Source organism: Theobroma cacao, chromosome 9 (genome assembly GCF_000208745.1).
Source record: "Theobroma cacao cultivar B97-61/B2 chromosome 9, Criollo_cocoa_genome_V2, whole genome shotgun sequence".
Classification (NCBI taxonomy): Eukaryota; Viridiplantae; Streptophyta; class Magnoliopsida; order Malvales; family Malvaceae; genus Theobroma; species Theobroma cacao.
Genome location: NC_030858.1, coordinates 29,984,447 through 30,004,953, shown reverse-complemented (window position 1 = coordinate 30,004,953; position 20,507 = coordinate 29,984,447). Strand labels below are relative to the sequence as shown.

General features: G+C 32.0%; 3 protein-coding genes across 4 annotated transcripts; 1 reads left to right on the top strand and 2 right to left on the bottom strand.

Moving 5' to 3' along the window:
* Positions 1,062–6,323, top strand: LOC18589888 (exosome complex component RRP45B). Of its 2 annotated transcripts, XM_018126501.1 has the most exons (8): positions 1,062–1,263; positions 1,392–1,543; positions 2,374–2,583; positions 2,964–3,059; positions 3,182–3,296; positions 4,697–4,777; positions 4,877–5,065; positions 5,834–6,323. In XM_018126501.1, exons 2-8 carry the CDS (start codon positions 1,407–1,409, stop codon positions 5,936–5,938), a joined length of 933 nt encoding a protein of 310 aa, XP_017981990.1. In that variant the 5' UTR covers positions 1,062–1,263; positions 1,392–1,406; the 3' UTR covers positions 5,939–6,323. The 2 variants fall into 2 exon arrangements, with proteins under 2 accessions (XP_017981990.1, XP_017981991.1); XM_018126502.1 differs by lacking the exon at positions 1,062–1,263 and having other exon boundaries at positions 1,481–1,564.
* LOC18589886 (transcription initiation factor IIB) lies at positions 8,211–12,366 on the bottom strand. Its single transcript, XM_007015058.2, has 7 exons — positions 11,911–12,366; positions 11,117–11,141; positions 9,695–9,824; positions 9,485–9,615; positions 9,257–9,345; positions 8,853–8,929; positions 8,211–8,776 (listed from the first exon to the last, which is right to left on the bottom strand). The coding sequence occupies exons 1-7, from the start codon at positions 12,261–12,263 to the stop codon at positions 8,643–8,645; spliced, it is 939 nt and encodes a 312-aa protein (XP_007015120.2). The 5' UTR covers positions 12,264–12,366; the 3' UTR covers positions 8,211–8,642.
* LOC18589885 (glucan endo-1,3-beta-glucosidase) lies at positions 17,418–18,862 on the bottom strand. Its single transcript, XM_007015057.2, has 2 exons — positions 18,779–18,862; positions 17,418–18,525 (listed from the first exon to the last, which is right to left on the bottom strand). Exons 1-2 carry the CDS (start codon positions 18,831–18,833, stop codon positions 17,561–17,563), a joined length of 1,020 nt encoding a protein of 339 aa, XP_007015119.2. The 5' UTR covers positions 18,834–18,862; the 3' UTR covers positions 17,418–17,560.

Sequence of the window (20,507 nt, the reverse complement as noted above, 5' to 3'; positions counted from 1 at the left end):
ATATAAAATTTGAAAGCGATTTTTTTTTTATAAAAAAATCAATTTTCTTTTATGGACGATGATGTAAGTGTGGTTGGTGTATTCAAAAGAGGAATTAATTTAGAGTTGAAAAAATAAAAAAAAAAGTAAGGTAAGGTAATGCCACGTATAGCGTATTTAAATGGGGTGTTAATGAGAGCAGGTTTCGTTTGTTTGTACATGAATTTAGTTGTGGGGGTTGGTGAGCCCAATTACCACTGCTGCTTATCAGAAAAACCAAACCTGTATCTATGTTATTCTTTTTGGTTTTTTAATATATGAATATGAAAGTGATTTTTAATAAATTAATAAATAGAAATATTGTCAATCATAAGCCAAAAAAAAAGGGGTGGGGGTGTTCATTTCCATCTTATGTCTAGTTACGGGGTTGCATGAAGCTTAAAACTTTGGCAGGAAGAGTTACTGGAGCTGAAATTCAAACGATCAGAAATATATTGTAATTCAGAATGACAAATACACGTCGCGTTGGATTGGTTGGTCACCACCTCCACCAAACTGCTTTAATCTAAAAACTACTGAAATAACTATGGAAGAAGACAAAGACCGTGCTAGACCCAATGTGTTACTAGTCTAAGTTTTTAAATTTATAAATTATATGTTCACGTTTTTAATTCAAAAGATATGTTTGATAAGTGATGAACGATTAATATTTATATATACAAATCTATCTCATCTCTTATTAATATGAAATTTATGATATAGTATTTGTAACTATTTGATAATAACAAGGTCGAGCTTCAAATTTGTAATATGGACATCTTATACAGATTTCATGGATCGCCCATAGTTGCAAACAAGGTCACAAGTGTGTTGGTTTTCTTGCCAATCTTGGTCACTCCTCCTACCTTACTGAATTTTCTGCATTATCTTAACTTGGGCTTGGCCCAATGTTGAGTTTAATTAGGCACCACACTTTTAATTTTGTATTTTAAAAAAATTATAATTTCGTAATTTAAAAACAAAAAGTTTTGAACAAATAATAAAGCAGCAGAAAAAGATATAAAACTTGAAATGAAAAAAAAAAAAAAAAGAGTTTTGAGTAATTAATATTAAACGCCAGGGAAGGAAATAAAGCAAAACCCTAGGGTTTTAGTCACTTACACTGTTCTTCTTCGTTCACTGTAAGCATTTCTCTCTGGATGCTGTCACTTTTTTATGGAAAATCCAACCCTTCAACACTAATAAATAGAAAAAAAAGAAAGAAAATAGGATACGATAAAAGCGGTAAGTTTCAAGCTTTGTTGTTTTTTTTTTTTTTAAATCCTTTTAATAATTAATTAGTTTAGCTTAAGTAGAAGGTAAAAACTGTTTGATAAAACGGCTAAGAGAATGCATCGGAGCAATTGTTGCAGTGGAACTGAGAAAGAATGGAAGGTAGATTGGCGAATGCGTGGCGGTTGACAGCGAACGACAAGAGTTTCATCAGAACTGCTTTGCTTTCTGAAATTCGAATCGATGGACGAAAGCCCTATGAATACCGTAAGATTGTTGTCAAGTTTGGCAGGCAAGTTTAGCATTATTCAATGTACGTATATAAAAACCAACTTATATGCATTTGGCTATTTGCAGTAATGGGTTTCTTTCTTTTTCAGCTTATAATTACTCTGTCTAACGCTGTTGTATTAAAATTGCTTAATTCGAAGCTTGGGTTGTTTGCACTTGCAGTCTATGACTTTTGTATTGTGTAATCAACCTAAAATCTATTTCCGTGGAGATTGCTCAACCCGAACATAAGACCACAACTAACTCTAAACTTAATTACCATTGGATAACACCACTCCCCTCACGTGTAGGCTAATACTTAAAATTGAAGTAGACGAGCCTAAGATGTGGACAATGCGTGCAACAAATAACATAATAGAGTATGAAACAGGGTGACAAATAACCTAGCCTCTAATACCATGTTAAGCTAAAACTAATGGGCAAATTGGTGGAGAAGCTGTGCCTGAACATGAGGCCACAACAAATTCTAAACTTAATGGATGTGGGTTAACATCCCTTAATAGTATTTGTATGTGTATGCATGCTTGCATGAATGTAAGAAAATGTATGTGTATGTGAATAATTGGATGTCTTGGTTCGAACCAATGTTTGTACCTATTTAGGTGAGATGTCTTTATATCCCTGTTCTTTGTGCAATTTCTGGTTTAGGAATTGGAGGATCACGTTTGATGCTGTTCTTCTAGTTGAAACAAAAATTGTTTTGCATTGTCTGATGATATTAAATTATAAATTAATATATTTTTTAATTCCCTCTTTTAGGTTACTATAAGTAGCTTGCTTGGTGGATATGTTGGTAAAATCGACTGTTTAATTGCTATGGTGAATTTGCAGAGAGGATGGCTCATCAGAGGTGCAGCTAGGCCAGACTCGTGTTATGGGCATTGTTACTGCTCAACTGGTTCAGCCTTATAGAGACCGACCTAAGGAAGGGATACTTTCGATCTTCACCGAGGTTTCTCCAATGGCTGATCCTTCATTTGAGCCAGGCCATCCTGGAGAATTGGCTGTGGAGTTGGGACGTATAATTGATCGTGGTCTAAGGTACTTTTGTTATCTTTTGAAAGATTTGATTGAAGCTGAAGTTTGTCAGCTTTACTCCTCCAACCCGCTGTCTTTCCTTTTTCCTCGAATGTATAGGGCTTATAGTGTGTGAGTTTTTCTTTTGTTGTTATAAGCTTGATTCTTCAGTAATATGTTACTGTTCTATTAAATTAGATGTCACCTAATGAACATGTATTTTCTTTCTTTGCTCTCAAGTGCATTTTCTTTCATGATTGCTATTTTGCTAATGATTGAGATTTTTCTTGGTTAAAGTGAGCTTTAATAAGCTTTTGGGAATGTGGTGGAACTTACTTTCTGGTTTGTCACTGTGCTGTTCTTATTGAAATAAAGGTAATTGAAGGTTTAGAGTGATCTTACAGGGAAAGCAAGGCTGTGGATACTGAATCACTGTGTGTTCTAGCTGGCAAGTTTGTGTGGGCTATTCGTATTGATCTCCACATTCTAGATAATGGAGGGTACTACTGCAATCTTTCTATGCTTTTATTTTCCTATACTTTATATCATTCCATAACTTTTTTCACTGCTAATGTTAGACGTTCATTTTCAGTTGGAACTAATATATTTTTTGTGGAAACAGAAACCTTGTTGATGCTGCTAATATTGCTGCTTTGGCTGCTCTACTGACATTCCGGAGGCCTGAATGCTCATTAGGAGGAGAAGATGGTCAGGAAGTAATAGTACATCCACCTGAGGTCAGATTCCTAACTGTTTTGGCTTTTAATATTACCTTTTAAAAGCACTACTGTTAAGATGGGAATCATCTAGTGAGTTTTGACACTTACATTCAATGCTCTTACAACTAGGTGAATATTGTGCTTAAGAATATGAATCCTGAGCATCATCAAGAAGAAACTTTATTTTACTTTCTTTACATTTTGCTACTTAACAACAAGAAGTATGTTCATCAAATCTGAATAAACTGGCAAGGATCAATTCAATCATGTTTTGGAGTCAATTGATTAGTGGGTTGTTGACCTAGGCTTCATGACTGATGCTGTTTAGGTCTTTAAGTTCCTTATCTAACTAATAAAAAAAGTTTCTCATCCAACTCAAGGTTCAACTTGTGACTACAATTTTCTATGATTACCGCGCAACATTAAACTGTATGCCTAATGCAATGAGTCAAACAGCCATGATTACATGTAAAGTAAATAGATATGAATGATATGCTTTCCTTTTTGTTTTTGTTTTGTATTTTTATTCTTCTTCTTTTTGTTTTAACAGAGGTACCAGAAATTGATAATTTTGAACAATTGGTGATGTTTGATGTTCGTTCTACTTAGAATTCACTTGACTTGTTTTTACCTCGTGGGGGAAATTGGCTTGTGGAGTCTCTTGCTTATCCTAATTTTAAATAGCGGCTATAATGTTGTGTAAAAGCTGAGTGATAATAGATTTTGGTCTTTCTGTTACTTCTGTGTCTCTTTCAGGGTTGTTGCTGTAGTTCAGGCTTGTAATGCAATCAACCTACTTAATTGGATGGCCCTTTAAAAGCCAATTGACATATCTACTGTCTTTGCTACTGGGGTTTCTTCCCTCCCTGTGTTTTGCACTTCCTTTCCCTTAGAAGAGTATGGATGCCGAGAGGGGGAGGGGGGGGGGGGGGGGGTAGTTGGGTGTGATGTGGCGGTGTGAATTACAACTGTTACATTGTGATTGGCTGGAGAGAATATTAAAGTTTCTCTTGTTTAGTTACTTAAATCAGGAGAGAAAAAAAAAGAAGAGAATTATTGTCTTTTAACATTTTCTTCCAATCTGTTTTCAAGTATCTACAAAAGTGGAGGGAAAAAGAAATAAAATCAAAGAGAGAGAATATAACTAATGCAAAGAAATACTCATAATATTGTGAATTTTCCTTAAACTTATGATTTTTAATAAGAATCATGGTTCTGTTATGGTACAATCATCTTATTTTTTCTCCTTAACCTTGTTATGGAACTATTGAAAACTTGAATACCACTTTTAATCACTTTTTCCACTTCTTTCTTACCATTCCTATTCCTCTTGTCTCCCATCATATTGAACACACTTCTCATTTTGACTCCATCGAATGTGTAATTATGGTAGTTGAAAATATCTTCTCTTTTGACAGATAAGGGAGCCTCTTCCTTTGATTGTGCATCATCTTCCAATTGCGATAACCTTTGGGTTTTTTAGTAATGATAGCATTCTGGTAAGTTAATTTTTGACATCAGGATATTCTAACTACATTTGATTAACACATCTTGTTCACAGCCAAAGTTGTGGTCTCTTTAAATGTGATGAAATTCAGGTAATAGATCCAACCCACAATGAGGAAGCTGTTATGGGTGGACGAATGACTACAACAGTTAACGCAAATGGTGATATTTGTGCAATTCAAAAGGCTGGTGGAGAAGGTGTCCCTCAAAGAGTTATCATGCAATGTTTGCAGCTTGCTACGGCAAAGGCTGCGGGAATAACAAAGCAAATTAAAGAAGCCGTAAGAATATTATCTTCAAAATAGTTTTCTTAAACTTGAAGGACCTGACTTCTTCTTAGCTACTTAATTTATTTTCTTGTCATGGTATAAAGATTTCTTTACAAATCTATAGTTGGGTGTCTGAAATATAATTGGTTGTACTAAAGTGCTAAATGTGAAGGGAGAAAGAAAACTTTGAAATTTTGATAACATGCAGTGATGTAATATGAAACTAAATGACAAAGGATAACCTTTGAAAGTGGAGAACTTTGTATAAATTATAAGCTCTTTGATTTTGAAATTCTTGGTAGATTTGGTTGTTAAAACAGATAACTGAAGCACAAAAAAATCCAGTATACTAGTTCTCTCAGACTCATGACACTGACTACTTTGCTGCTTGTCTCCAACTACTAAACAGAAAAAAAAATTGTGTTGTAACCTAACTAATTCAGAAACAGGAAAAGAAAAGCAGTCCTATATTATATGGTTAGCCAAATTCTACTTCTTCCCTAGAATGAAGCTTTGTATTGATATTCAACCTAGAACAAAGTTCTTCCACTTCTTCCCTAAAATTCTAGTTGTTATCATGCAGCTATATGACATTTTATGGTATCATTTGCTTAGGGAAACAACTTTAGAAACTGGCGAGTATGTCTTATTTCATTTCTTTATGTAAAATTTCCATTATCCTTCATTTCATCTGTCAAATTGCTTGTTACAAATAGTACTTTACCTATTAAAGCTTGTATTATTTGCTCCGCAATTGAGTTTCATCATAAATCAATGTAGGTTGAAGTGTACAACACAGAAAGAGCTTTGCGAAAGATCAAGCGCCACCCTACCTCTACTGGTGTTAATGTTAAAGAGAGACAAGACCAGTCTGTTGGTAAGTAAATCGGTCACCAGAAAAGTATATGGAGAGTTTAAAAGTGGAACCGTGGGAAACCTATGGATGCAGTATGGAGAGTTTAAAGTGGAACCATGGGAAAACTGTTGATGCAGTCATCAAGGATCCTCATTCATTACTTGTTCTTGTGTAATTTAGTTTTGCATTGTTTATTTTATTTTATTTTAACATTATTCAAGGAATTTAGGTTTTCTCATTCTGGGGTCCAAGTTGGTTGCTTACTAGGGGTTTCAAGTTAGTTTCTTATTGTTGACCCTGGTTGTAGTTGGTTTAGAAGTATCTAGCAATCTTTATAAATATTTATGTAATCTTCATTTTTAGTAAATACTTGATGAATGAAATTATAAGTGTTTTGCTGTATTATGGCATAAATGCCTAAATCCAAACCTATTTTGAGATCTAACCTGATTGTTAATTCAGTTGAACCCCGATTGCTAACTTAAACCTTATCCCTTATTCCCAGTCCACCATAATACAAGGTAGGAACACTTCTACAAGTAAAAGCAACGATGTTGGAACTTGGAAGTTGAAAGTTGAAATCAATATACCTGAAGTTGGGGAACGAGACAGACCTGATGCTCTCCTCAATTGGTAAGCCTATGTAATTTTGTATAAGCCATATAAGAAAGTGCTTGTAACCATGAGCTTTTTGCATAAGCCTATGTATTTAGGTTGCGTAGCTTATAGTCAAGAGAATTGCCAGCATAAAACTTCATTACTATGACTCGCTCAACACCTTACCAAGTACCATTGAAGCCATTACAATGGTTGGCTGGATGAGATGGGATAGGGTGCTCACCGTGGAAATTACAAAGCTCTTGGATGATTATGTTTCAAGCACACGCTCAGTCGTGAACATGCCAAACCACATGTTTTACATGTGTCGAGATCCTATCACAGGCCACGTGGCAAGATCTCGCTATGGATAGGGAGTGACCCTAGACGCTACCAGGATCTTTAACGTTAGTTTGCTTCTCATAATTCAACCACCCAGATCTCGCGGACTAAGGAGGCATGCTCTTACACTATCATTGGCTACTGTCTCTTGGTTATGATTTTATTCCTGAAGCCCATAATTCCTATTTCAATCTGTTCGGATGACAATGACTAAAAGATTTTCCGCTTTAAAAACATGTATAATTAAGTGTGTTAGTGTGTTTTAGAAGTATGTCCCGTTTAATCCACCTCAAAAAAAAATATATATATATATATATATATATCTATTTGTTAAGAACGTGTATTAAAGAATATACTCTTTTATATTTTTCAAGCTTAATCATTGTCAAGTTACTATTGCCCATGTGAAGACATATTGAGCTACTAGTGTCTTTGGTTTGCGTATAAATTGGAACTCCTTCCTTACGAAGGACGCATCACTTAACTTCAAAAAATATCTTTTTAGTATAAACATTGTTCACATTTTATAAGTAATGACATGACTCATATGTTTTGTAGTTGTTATTCCGGTGGATCCTTTATCTCATGAAATTGTTTATAAATCATTATATCATTGCAGAAGAAGTGTTGTAACAAAGTTCGCTGTAACAGGTTATTGTAACATGACAACATAAAATCATAAAAGCCAAGCTTTGATAAATCATGATACCAAGAGGACGTTCGCGGGTCGAAAAGCCGATTAGAATACTTTAATTTATATTTAGTGCTATGGACTACTTGTCCATGATGCACTTTTATGCCAACACCAATAGCACAAATTCTCCGTGATTGGTTGAGTTTCCCTATGCATGTTATTGCTAATGGATCAGTTACAAGTTGTTACATCCTATAGACAAATATTGTCGAGGTGAAAGAGTTTGTACATCAATTAATGGCTGCCTGTCATGCTTGTCCACTAGTCAAAGGGATTACAGTTCAAGCTTGTTCTCTCCCTCATTTTGATTCCTCAGTACAAACCACTGCGGACAAGTATCTTCTGAACGAATTCAGAACCTCGACTTATACTTGCTGGACTTCTCAACCCACCTTCTCTTCCTAAATCCGATCAAATACCTACCACTCTAATATCTTGCACAGAATGAAAAGATACAAATCAAAGGTCATTTGATTCAAACCTTTTTGCTCCCAACCAAACCTCTTCGTTCGTTCTTTCATCATGTCCTCTAAATCCCTTTTTCAGAAGATAACAGCATTTATTTGAGTATTAAATGGAGTTGCATCCAAGGAAAAAAAAAAAAAAAAAAAAAAATATATATATATATATATATATATTTAAAATTAAAAATAACAAACAAAATTAAAAACTGGGCTTGACACTTTGGTTTGCACTTGGCATTGATGTATGAATGCATAATTCTGCCCTACAAACAAGCTATCAGTTCACAATGTCACCTGACTACATTTCAATTACAAGGAATGGAAAAAGGTTCTCTTAACTGAGTAAGAGTTTAGACCTACTTGACTCACTCGCATACCTGAAAGAAACAATTATCCTATCTGCCAGTTGCATCATGATGTGTTAAAAGACCTGACTACTTTAAACTACACTGCGGCAGTATATCTCTTGCTGCTGAAAGTAAGGGATATTGTTTTCACTAAGAAAAGTAGGATCAAACAACTTACTGATACAAGTTAGAGGTGAAATAAATTACTCAGAGTGGGAATTGTGACTTTGCCTGTCCAAACAAACAAAAGCAGCTACCAAAAAGGTGGTGCATGGGTTCCTGTCGTTATTTAAGGACTGCAGAGATTCTTAAGGTCTTCCTTTTTGGCATACCAGCTTGGTACAAGCTTCGAAGCATGGGGATGGAGGTCCTTGTAGGAATTTCTAATGGTCCCTTCAGCCACTCCTGTTGCTAGAGATATATCTGCATCCAAATGGCTTTGTTACCTTAATGAAGACAAGAACTGGGATGAGAAATTATTGTATGTCAACTTTCTAACCTTTGAGAAGCTTCTTATCGTCTGACAGTTGGGTTATTATGTAAATGACAGCAGCTGCAATTGATATTGGGCTTCTCCTGCGGCAGTAGACAAAAATTAGAAGTTATAAAATAACAACTTGTGACAGAAAATTCAAAAATCATTGGGGATAGGTTTAAAATCGAAATTCCTTGACAGAATGAAAACAACATCTATAGAATCACATGGCTAATAATTCTCCAATGACTCTCATTGAGAAACATAGAGGGCATGCCATATAGACAGAAAGCTTTCAAGCATCACTCGAGAGAAGACAGGTTAAAATTACTGGCACATAGTGCAACCGTTCTTGGTGGTTAGAGAATGAACTCCTACAGGCAATAACCACAGATAGAAGCAAAAATTCTGCTTGAAACTAAAAGGACCTTATATCCAGCTCTTCAGATTTTTGTACAGCTTCTTGAGCAGCCTTAACTGTTTGATTACTCATACCAAGATGGGAGCAGAAACGTCTCTGTAAATTTGTGGATGTCAGTGGTTGGAATGACAAATTCGAAAAACAGAACAGTTACGAGATACAGAAAGGAACAGTGTATAGGGAAAAGAAAGAACTACAGCAATTAAATGGTGGGTTATTTCAGCACCAAACTCACCAGAAAGTCCCCAGCATGTATTGTTCCCATTTCCATGGATTGACCCATCTCCACCTCCAATTGCTTCACGATATACTCTTTTGCACGACCAATTTCTTTCTTTGTGGCTCCATTGGCAACAGAGCATATTTCTGATTGAAATTCACATGTCAGGAATTTTAATACATGCTAAGAAAAGATGTTTCTTAAGCATTGTATTGGAAATCATACCTTTTACGGTGCGGGGTTTGTCTTCTTGCCTACAGGCAATATAGAGGCAAGCAGCCAAAATTGCATCCTGGTTTCGGCCTCTAAGAGGTTTCTGATCTTCAACTTTCTTATATATTTCGTTGGCTCGATCCTCAAATCAAATTCCCAAACCCACTAGCCAGATTAGTTTCTATATTACAATGCCTCTTGACATTATATCAGCAGGAAACAAGGAAAACACAATATAAATTTTGTGCAATAGAAGCAAAAGATATAGGATCAAAAAGTTGAAACTAAGCATAATCAACCATGAAGTATTGGAGAAGCACTTACATTTAAGAGAGAAAGATAACAAACAATCAAAAATAAAAAGTAAGAACTTTGACTTGAGTCTTTCTAAGTGACAGAACTTTTCTTTGAGATTCAAGAATTGTATAAATATAGTCTCCTACTGACTAGGAATGCTTGGCAGTGCTATTTGGATGTCACCTGCATTGACTACTTAAAAGGAACTATGATCAGGAATATTTTGGTAAATATGTGCTTTGAATTTGTGTAAAACAATCACCAATAGGAGTGATGCCTAAGGAACCTAGAATTGATCATTTTCCTATTTTCTTCAATTTTCAGCACTTCAAAAACTTATAAAAAAAATCATAATTCATTCCTTTTAAACTCTAAAACAAGCCTCCATCAAACCAGGGTCAAATCCATAGCAATTGCGACCAAATTTCCATCCTAATAGGCAATTGCTGTTCATATCTCATAGAATAACATCTAAAACTGATTCTTTATTCATCCTCAAGATATGAATTTCCCACATTGATCATACAAACCGTTCCTCAAATTTTACATTTTCCAATAGTGATATCGGCAAACAACTATTTGACACTCTTCTTTCACCTCTCTATCTATTTGATACTTAGTAATTTGCGTTGTCACTTGAAAACAATCTATGCTTTCCTCTCCAAGATCCAACCTGCAATTGTGATGTCTGAAAAGCAATGATGCAGGTTGGCCACTCACATATCTAAAACCAAGCATTAATATGTGGTGTCCTTTTTTTCCTTTTTCTGGAGAGATTGTTGCATAACACAATACTTCACTATAATCCTTGGAAACAATTTCCATTATACGTTTGTGATAAAATTGAATACAAACATAAATTCACAGCTTGGTATTATTTATAAGTATCAATTAAAATAAACAAGAGCAATGAGCAAGATACTAAGTTCTATTAAAATAAGAAAAAAAAGTTCCTATTAAGTAATAATAATCTAATAATATGTATATATACAGTTATTAAGTTCCAATATAACAAACCTGTTAAACATCTATGCATGAATTTCAGTAAATTTATTTAAAGGAATTGCGAAAAAAAGGAGCTATGAAAATATGTGTGAAAAAAAAAAAACCCAACAAAAGCAGAGTTCAGCTTCGTACCTTAATGGTTGCAACAAGGCCCAACCTGAAACATCCAATATAGGATCAGTTATATTTGCTACAATTTTTAGAGGTGTATAAACAAATCTTGTCTTGAAAATGTTTAACCAAAATAGATGTTTCTGAGTAATTGTTTAAGTATATCTCAAACACAAATCATTCCTTCCTTTCTCTTTTCTTTGATTAAATTCATGGTTAATTGAACACTGATACCATAATCTCTATACCTAATCTTAGCCTAGTAATGAACCATAACCTGAGTTCAACTTTCATGAATGAGTAACAACTGTCACAATATCTCCCTTCCCCAAAATTTTCAACATCCAGGGCCTTAGCTGCTCAGACAAGCTTTCTTTCTTTATGTAATATAATTTGCCCATGAAGGAACAAACCAACAGTTAGAAGTTGAAATTTCTAAGTTGAAGATATTAGATTTGAACTTAAGGAAATGGGACAATGTGATTTATACCTCCAGTTAAATAATTGAAGATATACAACAACATCCAACAGGTTTCAATATGTACCAAAAAGACAAAAATGAATCTGATGGTCTTGTAATTCTTGTCACTACCATCTAATGAAGTCTTTGAGTCTGTAAGAGAAAACCAAAAAAAAAAAAAAAAAGAATAAGAAAATCTATTCTATCCTACTTTTTTCTCATTAACCAAACACAAAACTATCTCGCCATACATACAAAAAAAAAGCACTATAATACAAATGAAAAAAATAAACACACAATTAACATAAAACAATGCATTCATGTTAAAAAGAAAAAGAAGAAAAAACCAACGAACCTGTCAGACATGGTGGCAATGGTCTTAAAGGCCTGGATAAGGGAACGATCCGGGTTTGCCCCGCGGTTCTGCCAGCGTCCCAAAGAGGATGTCAAGAAATCACCAGAGGAGCCATTAGGTTTGGAAATGACGGTAGAGAGGCCACCATCGGCCAAAAGAGGATTAGAAGGACCGCCGACACGAACTGGGTCATTGTCCCCAGACTCATTGGCAAAGGTTCGCCACTCAGAGGTCTCGTCTATGGAATGAGCCTCAAGAACAAGACCGCACTCGGAGCAGACAGTGTCTCCGGCTGAGTGGTCGAAGACAACTTCGGTTGGACGCTTGCAATCTGGGCAGAAAGAGTCAGCCATGTCAGCATTTCGGTAGTAGGGAGAGGTTGGTTTCGGTTTTTTCTTCACCCGGGGTGTTTGCTTAGATATGTGTGAAGAGAATGATGATCTTATCCAGTTCTCTGCCAAGGGGGGTTGGGATGGTTGTCATTTTTTCGTCTTTTTTTTTTTGGTTTCAACGTGGGGTTTGCTTACCTTTTTTGTCGCCTCTGCCATTCTACTGCGATTGTGAGGGCAGAAAATGTGATTTTTTAGTATAATTTTACGACATTTGATACAACATGAAATAAGGGTGAATAAAATAAAATTAGATTAATTATTTATCCAAATTAAATACAATTTAGGTAAAACGATTCGGTTAAATTAATCTAATGGGTTAATTGATCTAAAATATTTAGTTTAATTCATTTTTATCAATTCAGAATTTAAAAATTTTTAAACCAATTCATCCAAAAAATCATAATAATTATATATATATTATATATAATATGTTTTATATATATTAAGAAGAATTGATCATAAACTGAATTAATAATATACTTAAAAGATATTAGTTTATTATATATACATATATAAATCATATTCATAACAATTAATATTAACTATATATATATATTTATTTAATTTATAAATCTGTAATAATATGAATTATNTATAATAATAAATATCTTACATATTAATATGTTATAATTATTACACCTTAGTAATGTTTCGTAATATAAAATTTTATGAATATATATATAATTGTATAAATATATATATACTTATATTTAATTTATATATAAGTAATACTATAACTTATAATAAATTTTATTTATATAATTACACTTAATAACTTTATTAGTTATCAGTTTAGTTTTTATAACCTATTGTTTATGATTAGTTATTATTTATATAAATTTTGATACAAAATATTATAACATATAAATTGTATCATTAATTTTCTCTATATATAATAAAGTAATATTATATATACATATATTTAATTTATATATAACCATTACTATTACTTATAATAGATTTTATTTATATAATTATATTTAATAACTTTATTAGTTATCACCTTAGATTTTATAACATATTATTTATAATTAATTATTATTTATATAAACTTTGATATAAAACATTATAACATTATAGTTTTATTTTGTAGATGTTAATTTTATTTTCCTTGACCTTTTGTTATATTGAATCTTGAATGTTAATTTAATGGTTTATATAAAAAGACATAATTATGTGAGTGAAGGAATAAATATTTGTTTTTTTTGTTTAGATTATTTGTATATTTTTTAATTATGGATGAAGTTTATAAGTTTTAACATTGTAATTTGTAAAAAAAAAAAAGTGATAAAATTTTGATCAATTGGTCCAAAACTGAACAGATCAAACCAATTCTATATTTGATCAATTTGTTCTTCTTTTATGTTGGGTCAACTTTGGTTGTTTTTTAAAAATATTTAATCCATTTAGTTTTTAGGTATAACGGACTAAATTTTTCAATCCACCCATTTACTCACCTCTAATATGAAAGAGTAATGATTGTAAAGCATATGATTATTGAGAAAATTAAATTGTAGTGTTTGGCTTGAAAGCATTTTACTAGGAATGTAATGCAAATTTATAAAATTACATTTATGTTAGAAAATATAAAGTTGAATAAAATTATATTCTTTTAATGTAAATATTTAACTTTTCAAACTTTATCTCTTTAAATGTAATATATATTCATTTTAAATGCAAAATTACTAAATATTTATTTTTATAATAATAACTATAAATATAAAAAATAATACCTAGAATTATCACATGAATAATAAAAAATATTATTCAAAAAGTTTTTTTAATTTTTTTTGTCTTGAGCTTCTTTGACTAATGATTTCTCTTTGTATTTTTTAAAAAATAAATAACAAACGTTTTTAATAACATTAATAGTAGTATTATTTATAAGTATACATAAATAGTAAAAGCAAGTTTATATTTAAAACAATTAAATTAAAAAATCTAAAAAATAAAGATAAATTAAACAAACGGAAAGCACCTTTTTTATATATTTAAATTAAACCTTAATCTATCCTTATTTTTAATCTATCTTTATTTTTTCCAAAGACCAACGTCCCTTCTCTTAATAATTTTATTTTATCTCCACTCCACCTTAGTTCACATGACAGCTTCTTCCTCCAACTTCTTTAATCCTTCCTTCATCGCAAGACTGAAATGAAAAGTGATTCCTCTCTTCAAGACTCCAAAAACCCAAGCAACCAAGCAAGGCAAACATAGATAAAAACCTTCAAAAGCACTCAACAGATTAGATTCAAATCTCGATCTCTACCTTTGACCGAACTGTGAAGGTGAGCGGTTAGGGTTTTTACAGGCAGCTAGAGGAAGAAGAAGGAGAAAAGAAAGACTAGTCGGCTAGAGGAAAAAGATGAAGGAGAAGACGAAAGATGAAAGAAAAAAGAGATGAGAAAATAGAAGAGAGGGTCGAGTGATGGATAGGATAATTTGGGAATAATCAAAGTTGTAATATTTTTTTGGCAAAGGGAAAATAACTTTGCATCATGAGAAGAGGTTCCCTTTACGCTTTGTAATCACTTGTCATGTTTTTTTGGCAAAGAAAACGTTGTAAACACATTACATCCAAATAAAATCACTATAAATAAAGTGATCTACTCTCCATGTACAAAAAGCCTCCTTTGTGTTGGTTTTTGAAACCCCAAGTTACCTAACTACTTACCTTCGGCTTTTATATTACTTGTTTTTATTTTGTTTTTAAAATTGAAAACAATATTTTCTTTTTAAATTTAAATAAAATCTCAAATACAATATTAAAAAAATTAAAAATCTTTAAATACTAAAAACTGAAAATTTGAATCATGAGAATGAGAATTTGGTATTGGTTCAATTTCTATTTTTAAAATAATTCATGTGTTGAAAACTTTGAATCCTTCAATTTAATAGAAAATTTTTTCCACAATTGAACTACATGCGAAGATAACAACGAAATGGCAAAATTGGCAAAATTTCTCAGGTTTCAACGGTGGATTTGGTCCAATTTATGTTGATTTATTAGTTTGTTTGATTTTTTTATACATATAATGAGTTTTTTTATACATTTTAAAAATTATTTGATTACGATGATTAATGTAATTTACACTTTTATATATTAAAAAAATATATAAATAACTGTAAAAGAAATTGAAAAAAAAAACAAAAGATTATTATTTTATAAAGTTTAAAATGAAGGCGGCTTGTTCCTGTGCAACAATTTTCTCCAGCATCAACAGAAAGTCCGGAGGATATTGGACACCAACTTTGGCCAGTTGGTCTGCCATTTCAGTTGCTTCACGGCAGAATTCTGGATTTGCCGTACGCTAATATGTAACTTATACAATTCAATGTGCTTCTTAATCTCCATGGAGCAGTGTTGGGGTTAATTAAGCGCCCAATTTACCACATTTGTAGATTCACTTTCCATTAACAATTGGTGAAATCAAGTTCGCCCATTTTAAGACATTTAAACACTTGTTTAATAACTCAAAGTTGAGCTAGTTTGATTCCATTACTTCTATCATTCTAGAAAACATAAGTTTAACTATACCAACCTCATCACGAATCATATCACCAATGCCAGTTTCCCCAGTATTTCCCTTGATGTCTCATCAACATTGAAATTTAGTGCTCCATGATTAGGTGGGCACACCTAATTAGTAGATTTCCTTGGTCGTTTTATCCTCCAAGGAACCACTACCCTATTAGGTTAGCGTGGGATATCCCGGATTGTGCTTTTGTTATTCGATAGTCTGGCTTTATGTCACCAAGCCATCCTTAATTTTACGATATCAAACACTTGCTTAATATCCCAAACTTTTTCCTTTGAATATTATTTTATTTTGTTACCATATGATATCTTAACATTTGACTAATTGATTATAATTACAAAAAATATTATGTTTATTATTTTAAATATTTTTGCTTTAATATTTATCGCATTTCAAATTGTGTCAAAGGATGCATCTCAAACTCGGTAATATTTGCTCATTAATACTATATGGTTTTATGATTATTGAGTAATTATGACAAATCTTTTACCTGCAAAGCAAGTTAATAATTATAGAAAACTGTTAAAAAAGTAGTATAAGAAAAGGGATAAAAAGGCTTGAGGCATGCTTTTTTTTTAAGTTAAATGTGGAATAGATTCATATCAAAAGGGAAGATCCCATATACACAAAAAAGGAGGGAACCTGGCAGGAGAATCAGCCCGGGATCCTACCTTGAGGCTGGCTTACAAAAAATTAGCCAGCGACAACATATAACCTGTACAATAATTTTAACGTACGAAAATACAAGGCAAGAGACCACAATTACAAACAGGATTTTCTAGAATCAACAAGTTTATTTTAGAATTTTATTAAAAATTGAAATCTGTTTTGAAAGTATGTTCTCTTCCTACTGTACTACTATGTTAACAGTTATGTCTATTGAAAACATTGAATAATTAATCAATTGTGTTTGTTGAAAACATTTCTATTTATTTAAAAATTATATATTAAATTGACCAGTCAAATTTAAATAATTAATTAATTTCTAATAAACTCCAATATTAACTAGTATTCTTGGTCAATGTGAGAAAACATAGTAACTCTTGTTCCATGACTTAACAAATATGGTTTGTTCCAACCTCTAAATATATTTACTATAATTTTTTTTGTCAATATATTTATATATACGTACTCCAATAGGAATTACTGGAAACTCATACGTAAATAAAAGTGTTTGTAACCAATATTGGAAGGCTTCAACTATTCATCCAAAAAATAAGAAAAAAAAGAGGATGAATTAGAATTGATTTCTTTCACTAGATATAGATAAGATTATTTAATTATAATTTACTTGTGACACATCAAATGTAATTTCATCGTATAATTACAAGAAACAATATAGTCGATGATTTCACAAATATATGACTTGTTCCAGTCTCTAAACATGTTTAGAGTAATTTTTTTTTTAATTTGTTAATGTACTTATATAGTTATATAATCCAACAGCAATTACTAGAATCTCATCCAAGCATAAGAAAGTATAGGTGCACCTTCTTTCCAATATGTTTTGATAATAAACGAAATTCATATAACCAAAGAATAATAATAATAATAATAAAGGTAAGGCTTGGAATTATTCATCTAAAAAATAAGAAGTTAGATGGCTGAATTAATTAGGAGGAAAATATATATGGCTCAAGTCACAATTGAGCTTGTAAAAGACCAATCCTAAGGAACTATATATCCAAAAAATAATAAAAAAGGAACATAACAATTAATTCATAAGAAGCTTATCGGATACTTGGGCTGCTTATCAGGGGAGAAGAGGCCAAAATGGCGCTCAGTTTCAGCAGGACCCTTTTGATTTTCATCAAACATTGCAAACAGGTAAGTTTGCGTGGGTTGTCCAGGCCTCTTTGGGGTTCCATTCTGAATATGATTGATCAAATTCTGGTAGTAAGTGCTTGCGTTTTCAATAGTTGCGGCGGTGCCTCCATCCGACGGCCAGCCAGTCTCGGATACAACCACTTCCATATTAGAGAAACCAGCTTTCTCAATAGCAGAATAAAAGGCATCCAATATTGCATCAAACAGGTTTTGGTACCCGAATGCGCCGTCCTGAACCACAACTCCCGGTGATGTAAATAAGGCGTAGTTAAGATCGATGCTTGTAGGGTCACCAATGTAGCTAAAATAAGGGTAGATGTTGGCGAGTAAAGGTGCCCCTTTGTCTGCTAGGAATTGAACGATGGGAATTATGTATGAGCTTGCACTGTCACTGAATGCGCCAGCTGAAGGAGGATACGAACTGCCTAACAAAGTTGCATCCACCGAAGTAGAAACCTTAATTTGGAGTACTTCCATTGCGTTGTTTGCTGACTCCAAAGCATTGTAAATGTTTTGCATTGCAGGGAGAACGAATTGTGCAGCCGGATCCATCGGTCTCACTTCGTTTCCAACAGAGATGTAACGAATATTGGCCGCCGGTGCGTAGGGCAGTATGTTACGTTGGACCCAATCGGTTGCAGATGAGGCATCTGTAGCAAGGGCCTCAAGGTCACCGTTAGGGACACCAAGGATGAGTTCTATGTCTGGAAACATTCCGAGGGCTCGCAGAGTTGCTTGATTTGGATCATAGATTCTCATCTTTTCGATGCCACTAGCTTTATAAAGTTCCAAAACTTCCTGTTCACTTGGCAAATTGTCGCCGATTCTTCCATAGCAAACGCCTACGGATTTTGCCCCTATTTCAAACATATTCAAACATGCATGGTAACTTCTATACCTTACTAAACCTTTCAATATTCCAACAATAATTGTAAAGTTTTCTAAAGGGTGTCACATTTTTCTTTTAATTAGTAAAAAAAGTTAAATTTAATTTTTTGAAACGCATATACATAATTATTATAATCAACTACTTAAGTACAAAAAAGTGTTACAAACTAAATACAGATAGAAAACGTAATTAAAATTGTGAGATTATAGATAAAATCGAACCTGTGAACTCCAAACTAGACATGAAAATTCCAAGAAGTAGAAACATGACTGCCATGGAAAAGCTTTTGTTATTTCTTGCACTGAAGAAAGCCATGAAGAAGAAAGCCATGAAGAAGAAGAAGCAGAGGACTAAAATTTTTGGAGTATGATTATGTAGATTATTGTTCTTGCATATATATATATATATATATATATATATATATCTGATAGTAATATATTTCTGAAGAAGAGGAGCACGCACTAGCCTTCAATGGAGTAAATCTTTGATTCCTACATCTATGCTGTATCTCTGATGCTGTATCTCTGATAGTAATATATAGTAATATATTTCTGAAAGATTTCAACGACAGAAAATCTCATCACGCAAAAAATGTAATATTAAATCAATCATTACAGATTTATAGCCATAAATGTATTGTGTGATAATATCGGAATTAATGATGAAAATATTGTTAGCATGCTTATCAAAATCCTTTTATTATCCTTTTATTTTGTTCTTTTAAAAAAGCTGGAATACATTATCTGTAAGTTCTGCAAATTCTTCCAAGAAGGACTTCAAAACAAAACAAAAAACCGAGTCACCCCTCAAACAACCTAAAATATACTCTCTATAAAAAAAATCATAACCGGTCTTTTACAAAAAAAGAAAACCTAACAGTTCTCCTAGGTAATGTAACCATAGCAATTCTCCCAGATCATATAACCGCACAAAGCATGCACAAGATTTACAAAATTCAATTAATGAGAAGCTGCACAAAGCATGTTCATGATTTACAAAATCCAATTAGAAGCTGTACATTGTAACACTAAGTTTTTATTTTACTTAATAAAATAAATAAAAATAAGTAAACAATTGAAAATATTTATTTTTATTTAATTTTAATTCTAAAATATTAAAATATTTAGTATAAAAATTATTTTTAATTTTAATATTTTAATAATAAATGTAATTTAAATGGATAAAATTTGGTTTTGCAAGTGTCATTTTGGTTAGGTTGGGTAAACAATGTACACTTTTATTTTTTTTTTCGTGTTGGTGTAACATATGAATTGAGAATTTTATTGTGAAATTAAGAGTCGTCATCAATTTTTTTTTTGTTTAAATGTGATAGGTCACCTACTTTTTAACGAGATGCTTAACATGATTTAAGTTTATTAAAAAGAATAAGTTTCGATCTATATATGAAACTGATTTAGAATTCAAAATCGAAAATACAATTATATACGAGAAGGTATATTATCACATTACAATGCTTGTTCAAAGAATAGTATCAATTAATTATGTATTTTCCTATCTTAGTCTTAATTAATAATCCTTAACTTCATATTTACTTATATTTTATTTACTTATTTATATTATCATTTTATTTCATTTTTTATCCAACATTAAATATTTGTGAGACTTAAGAAAATTTTGTTCATATCAAGAGCATTCAAAAAACACAATTATTTTCAGAAAATTTGTACTATTTTCTTTAAGGAAAATTTGTCTTCAGATTTCATTTGGTATTTTATGGAAGGAATTGATTATAAATTTTAATTTATATAATTATTTTACCATTTTTATTGTCATTATTTTTGAAATAATTATCTATTTTATAAAATAAATTATTTTTATTCTTATTTATTATCATTCAAAATTATCTCAAATTGAGATAATTATTATTTAAAATTTTTCCAACAATTTAATGAAGCCCATTTAACTATTCCCCTCGTATAAATTTCTTAA

What these genes read in the sequence shown, in the direction of transcription:
- LOC18589888 (XM_018126501.1), top strand. Translation starts at nt 1,407, where the DNA reads ATGGAAGGTAGATTGGCGAATGCGTGGCGGTTGACAGCGAACGACAAG. An exon ending in ATTGTTGTCAAGTTTGGCAG is followed by an intron (nt 1,544 to 2,373) that starts GCAAGTTTAGCA and finishes GTGAATTTGCAG; the next exon opens with AGAGGATGGCTCATCAGAGG. An exon ending in TTAGTAATGATAGCATTCTG is followed by an intron (nt 4,778 to 4,876) that starts GTAAGTTAATTT and finishes GATGAAATTCAG; the next exon opens with GTAATAGATCCAACCCACAA.
- LOC18589886 (XM_007015058.2), bottom strand. Translation starts at nt 12,263, where the DNA reads ATGGCTGACTCTTTCTGCCCAGATTGCAAGCGTCCAACCGAAGTTGTC. An exon ending in TCTGAAGAGCTGGATATAAG is followed by an intron (nt 8,930 to 9,256) that starts GTCCTTTTAGTT and finishes CTACTGCCGCAG; the next exon opens with GAGAAGCCCAATATCAATTG. An exon ending in CGATAAGAAGCTTCTCAAAG is followed by an intron (nt 8,777 to 8,852) that starts GTTAGAAAGTTG and finishes ATTTGGATGCAG; the next exon opens with ATATATCTCTAGCAACAGGA.
- LOC18589885 (XM_007015057.2), bottom strand. Translation starts at nt 18,833, where the DNA reads ATGGCAGTCATGTTTCTACTTCTTGGAATTTTCATGTCTAGTTTGGAG. An exon ending in GTCTAGTTTGGAGTTCACAG is followed by an intron (nt 18,526 to 18,778) that starts GTTCGATTTTAT and finishes TGTTTGAAATAG; the next exon opens with GGGCAAAATCCGTAGGCGTT.